General features: G+C 43.9%; 1 protein-coding gene across 2 annotated transcripts in view; it reads right to left on the bottom strand.

Annotated features, from left to right (window-relative positions):
- Positions 1-345: 345 nt before the first annotated feature.
- Positions 346-6,137, bottom strand: part of dhx38 (DEAH (Asp-Glu-Ala-His) box polypeptide 38) — a 19,000-nt gene continuing 13,208 nt past the window's right edge. For both annotated transcript variants that reach the window (XM_005741597.1, XM_005741598.1), the window contains exons 23-27: positions 5,812-5,946; positions 5,294-5,419; positions 5,110-5,205; positions 3,422-3,543; positions 346-1,387 (exon numbers count right to left, since the gene is read on the bottom strand). In XM_005741597.1, coding sequence (XP_005741654.1) covers positions 1,306-1,387; positions 3,422-3,543; positions 5,110-5,205; positions 5,294-5,419; positions 5,812-5,946 — 561 coding nt within the window. In that variant the 3' untranslated portion in view covers positions 346-1,305. The remainder of the gene's footprint in view (positions 1,388-3,421; positions 3,544-5,109; positions 5,206-5,293; positions 5,420-5,811; positions 5,947-6,137) is intronic.

Here is a 6,137-nt window from a genome sequence, read left to right as displayed (position 1 = left end):
CTTCTTCTTTGTGACTTTTGGAGTATTTTTTGATAAAATATGATGAAAAATATTAATAAAGACTCAACTGGTTGGTTAACAGAGAACATTGTTACCTTTTCAGTGCCTAACCTCTGGGTGTGGAACCTGATTTAACGGCGGACATGCATTATGATCATAGTTAATGACTTCTAAATTGATTGTTTGCCACTTCGTTTTAATAGATACATAAGCAAAAACTGAGTTGCATCATTTTCACTTATCAAATCATTATTCACAGCACTGCAAAACCAACCAATGTTTTGCATGAATGTGCAGAAAATGCATCAGAACTACACTGGAAAAAAAAAAATTAAAATTGCTAATGTTTATTTTCATTTGTAAAATATGTAGAAAGAAAAAGAAACATAAGCTGAGTTTCATGTAAAAGGATGAAAAAACGACACACCAGTCTATGTGAAGCTGCATGGCATTCTGATCAGCTGAGGGTAAAGAGGAAGGTGCACACCAACAAAGGCATATGAGCATTTCTGAACATCTGTTTCAAGGAAAACCAAAAAGGTAATGTTTGCCATAACAGTGACACCGTTTATATATTTAATCCAGCGTGGTGAAATAATGAAGCGATGATCAGCCACAGTACGTTGTTGGAACAAGGTCAACAGGAGTTAAAAAAGGTCAATTGCCTAAGCCTGCATGTGAGTATTAGGGCGTATGACAATACGACTGTGGAGTCAGTAGACACTCGTGCCACAAGTACATTTTCAATAGTGCTTCTGTCTGTAGAGGAGCACTTCAAGGTGGCACGTGTCGTTCAAGTCACAACACTGCAAGAACTAGTAAATACAAGGACATGAAGACACGTAACACTTACATCAGCTTACCATTTATCAGCTGCACTCTGACAATACCGTCAGGAATATAGAAAATTACGTTTGAGTTTTTAGTGGAGGTACAATTATTGTCAACACCTCTCTAAAAGCCTTTCAATAATAAGCACATATAAATACTGTTTATGGGGGAACAGAAAGAAAGCAAAAACAGCACAGTCCTTTTTCCTTAAAATGCATCATGGAAACAGCTAGTGAAGGTGATGGAGGTGGAGGGAGGCTTTCTGATCAACCCAGCTAGTCTCCGAGTCTTGTGCCTTATACAAGTTCTCACTCTAGTGGTCTGAACATGAACTGCAGCTGACGGCCACACTGGGAGGAAGAAATGGTTGAAAGCTGCTCTGTTTTTGCTTTTGCTGGTGTGGTCCGAGCCTCGATGACAGTGACTGCTTAGAAGCGGAAATGGATCGGGAGCTTCTTACTTCCAGAAGCCGTTTTACAGTCCGAAGCGGGCGGGGGTGTGTCTGGGTGTCATGGGGACCTCTTCTTTCCTTCCTGGCGTGCAGATTTTCACCGCCCTGAATCAGGAGAGAGAAGCAGGTGCAGACAAGTTACTTCCTGTGGCAACATACACAACAGGAGCTTTATTCCTTATTGCGGTGTTTGGTCAACACTGAATGTTTCCTACTCTGGGTTAAAAGAGCTGGGTTTTTTAAAGCTGCGTGAAGAGGAGAATGAATGAAAAGACAGAGCGGTGTGTCTCTGTGAAGAGTGTTGGGACGTAGAGCCTGACGCCTCTGACAGTGCAATCTATCATCTTTAATTACAGCAGTGTGACACTGACACTTCTCTCGTGCCTTCCTCCTGCTAACACACACACACACACACACACACACACACACAGCAATTACAACAATCAGGCCATAACCTCCTTCTGTCAATCTGTCCCTGCTCTCTGGCTTACCGGTCACTTTGGGAGAAAATGTTGTGCTTCCCTTAACACACACGCTTCCAGTAGCTCCATTAAGCTCAATGAACATGAATGTCTGACTGGTGGTGCATGTTTTATAACAGTGATACACTTTTTTAGTGTAGTGTCAGCTGGCCCACTGACCATTCCTAAAGGACTAAATATATCTGAATACTTGATCTAACATGTTCCAGCTAATCTTTAATGTTATGTAAAGTTTTAAAATGTAATCACTGCTGACTGGTGTGCAACTGCACTATATGACAGATAACTACATCTATTAGTGCTCAATTAGATTTTTACCGCATGTTCAGTTTGTCTGATAAATATTGTTTGTTTATTAAATGCTCCCCGCTCTCAAACAGCAGAAGTGGTAACTCGAACCTGCTGGAAAGTGCAATTTACACTTTACTATTACTAAATGCTTTTCAACCGAATGTGTCAACAGGAAGCTGAGACTTTTCTTTTGAAATGTATTTAATATTTAGGATTTTTAGGGGGGGGGAGTAGAATTCATAAGAAGACCGAGCACATTACAGAATAAAACTGTCAAAATCTCTATTTCTGAAAACATAAGACCATCCAACCACTTTCTTCTTCTGTCTTAGTGTGAGGTGCAGGATACACCCTGCAGAGGTTGCCAGTCTGTTGCAGGGCTAACACAGACAGAACCGACCAGTCACACTCCATTCACACCTCAAGTTAATTGAGAATCGCTGATTCACCTGACTCGTGTATACTGTGGGAGGAAGCCACACAAGGAGAACATGCAAACTCCACACAGAGAGATGGTGCTAACCATTGGAGTTAAAACTTGTTGCGTTGTCTCTTAAGCATTTCATATAGAACAAACACACAGGCTCCAAAAACACTCAATGCTCCCCATTTATACACAACACAAGCAACAGGGCTGTTTACTAATTCACAGCAGTGATCTGCGCTGCTGAGCAGGGAGACGGGTGATAAGCAGCTGCCACTCGAAAGCACGCCTGACAACATATTTCATCCCAGTCACACTGAACTCAGAGAGGAGACGCTCGTGAGGCCCGCCAGAGGACAAAGACAGCCACGAGCCCAGGAGAGCCTTCAACTTCATTATCACACGCCCAGCTTCCTCTTCTTAAATCTGATTCTTAATCCTATACCTCGAGTGTGATTATTTTCAACATATCTGTCACCGATGTGGCCACACTAAGCTCGAGACAGAAAAACCAGCTGATTAATTAACAATAAAGGGACTTTTTTAAATTTGTCTTTATAACCCTATTTCTCTATGTAAAGCTCGGAGATGGGTGTGAAATTAATTTTTTTGGTCTAATTTGAAAATGAACATTCCCCTCCTTTCTCTGTTCTGCTATGGCACAATTTAAATTGCTGCAGTAATGGGGGTCAGCCAGGAGTCAATATTATTTCTTTTTGTCTCGTCTGGAGGGACCAGAGGTGAGAAAAGCTCATCATGAAGAGTGAGAAAGGTGGAGTAGAGGGAGGGAGGGAGGGGTGGAGATAGGGGATTGGCAGCAGGGTAGGTAAATTAAACGTTTCTAATCTTGACTGTGTATGGAAAATGAGGGCCACAGGGAACTATTGTTGGACGAGGCCTGTGTAGAGAACCAAAAGGAGGGGAGATTTGTTGCCGCCTTACCTCACGCTGCCGACGTTGTTCTTCTTCTCCTGCTCTTCTCGACGAGCTCGCAGCTGCTCCTCGGCCATGGCCATCTCCTCCTCCATGTTGGTGATCTCCTCCTTGGCCCTGCGACGGTTCTCCTACAAGTCGAACACGGACAAATGGTTTAAAAAGAAGAATACAGAAATGTTTACATGCACAAGTCAATGTTAACATGTTATTCTAAAATCAGTGCTATTAACAGTCTCCGCTCTTCTGAGAAGAGAATTTTATGGTGCAGGTAAGTCTAGTTCGTTTCACTTATAGATCTGTCTTTCTGCCTGAGGATACTTCCAGGTTGGAACAAGTGACTCCACCTGTCTACCACTGCCGCTTATCCAGAGGGAGGTGCTGGACCTCATTCTCCCAGGCCAACTTCTCCAGCTCATCCGGAGGCACTCCAAGGCGTTCCGAAACCAGCTGAGGTGTTAACTTTTCCAGCATATGCTGCTCTGCCCCGGGGGCCTTCTTCCACTACGGCCAGAAACACCTCACCTGGAAGGCGTCCAGAAGGCAGCCTCGTCAAATGCCCAACACACCTCAACTGGCTGGTTTCGATGTTGAGATGTAGCAACTCTGAGTCCCTCACCCCCTCTCTATTCCCCAGCCACCTTCAGAGGAAGCTCATTTTTGCCGATTGTATCCATAATCTAATTTTTTTTGAGCTTGTGTTCATAAGGTGTCAATCTCACGCCTCCCTATCCCCTCACTTGTGAGGCCTGCCACAGAAACTCCTCCATTTGGGGCAACAGCTCATCCCCTAATCAGAGTGAGCAATCTACCCGAGGAACATGGACTCAGACTTGTAGGTGCTGGATGCTGATTTAGCTCACTGGTTGAGCAGGTGCCCGAATGCCCTACAGCTGAAATGCAGTGGGCCTGGATTCCAGTCTGACCTGCAGCCCTTGGCTGCATGTCTTCCCCTGCTTTCTCTGCCCGTCTTTCTCTTCTCCTCTTTGCTGCTAAAAATATAAAATAAAGGTAAACCCTAAAAATAAATCTTTGGAGGTGCCAATTCTTATCCCAGCCACTTTACACTGTGGTGGAAGCTGATTAGACCAAGACAACCACATCATCTGCGAAGAGCAGAGACACGATCCTAAGTCTGTCAAAGTTGACACCACTTGGCTGCGACTAGGATTTCTATCCATAAAAGTTATGAACGAGGGCAGGCCTGATGGGAAAGGATCCGATTTACTGCTGGCGACGCAAACCAGGCTCTCACTATGACTGAACAGGGAATAAATGGTTCATAGCAACGGGGCAGTCAGCCTGTACTCACAGGATGCTCACAGGGACACGGTCCACAAAACACATGTAGACTGGTTGGGCAAACTCCCACGCTCTCTCACGCAACTTTGAGGTGAATAAAGAGCCAGTCCAGTGCTCCACAACTAGGATGGAAACTACGTTACTCCTGAGTCTAAAAAAAATCTTTTTTTTAAGAAAAGTTGCTACCACACCGAAAAGCTGATAAGGACCACAGCTACGGGTTACAAAGTAAATCTGAGGGGTCAAAACAAAACCAACACAAAACTGTATATTTTATATTTACACAAAATTTCCCACCTCTCCTTCTGACCTTCCTGTCAGAGCCGCCTGCTCTTTCACCCCTTCCACAACCCCAGCATCCACCTGCATGCTGCTCCACCCATTTCTTGACTTACCTGTCTGCTTTTTCCAGCATGTTTGATGCTATAAAACATGGGTCCCAGTTCTGCTAGCCACTCTCCATCCACTGCAGTCACACACTGCATGTACTCCTGCAACACAAAGCACAAGTTAACATCAGCAACATTAAAAACCATCAACTGTTTTTTGCCAAAAATATGCAGCAGTCAGTCTTCTTACCTTTGTGGTCATTACGAGCTCGTGGTAGATGATGTAGTCGGGAGTGTAGCCCATACCAAACAGGGAGCTGGTAGGATGGAGGTGACATGGCATACCTGTCCTCACATTCACATATTCCCCAATGCCCTGGGAGCAAACACATGCATAAATAAATTAAATGTTCAGGATCCTCGTTCCTGCAGTGTGCCTCTGTCTATGTTTGCACTATAAGGTCAGAGCAAAGCAGGTCATCTGGGCTAATATGCTTCTCCACCTGGGTTGGACAGCAGGAAAATAAATTTAAAGTATATCCAGCATTACTATGATTGCTTGGGTTAGCTGCCTACACATAAGTCAAACTGAGAACCTTGATTATATAGTCATGATTTTAAATTTCCTTTCAGATTTTACCGCTGTATTAATGGGAGGCCAGGGGGGATATTTCACCACTCTGTAATTATGCTGCTATAAATCTGCCACAACCAGTCGCCACCAGGTGTAACATATTAACTGAAGGAAACCGTAAGTGAAGAAAGTACCTTGAGCTTGGCAGCCTGGTGGAAGTAAGCAGCACAGATGCATTTTCTGATGATGTCCCAGTCTGAACCACAGGAAACCAGGTTCATCCTCTGCTGCACCATGATGTCCTTCAACTGGGAGCGTACCTCGCGCACCTGCACAAACACCGGATTTATTGGAGGTAGACCCCAACAGACAAAACAAGTCCAACCTGGCTGCTTACGATTGTTTTAAAAATACATATCATTGCAATAATGTAACACCCTGAAAATCTCACAGGATTTAAACTTTGCCCAAACAGCAAACTTGACACTATTACCCATTAAAACTGCACAATATTCATATA

This window comes from Pundamilia nyererei, unplaced genomic scaffold, assembly GCF_000239375.1.
Source record: "Pundamilia nyererei isolate P.nyererei 1_Seehausen unplaced genomic scaffold, PunNye1.0 scaffold00112, whole genome shotgun sequence".
Classification (NCBI taxonomy): Eukaryota; Metazoa; Chordata; class Actinopteri; order Cichliformes; family Cichlidae; genus Pundamilia; species Pundamilia nyererei.
The sequence above is the reverse complement of the archived record's forward strand: the minus strand, read 5'-3'. Positions and strand labels throughout refer to the sequence as shown.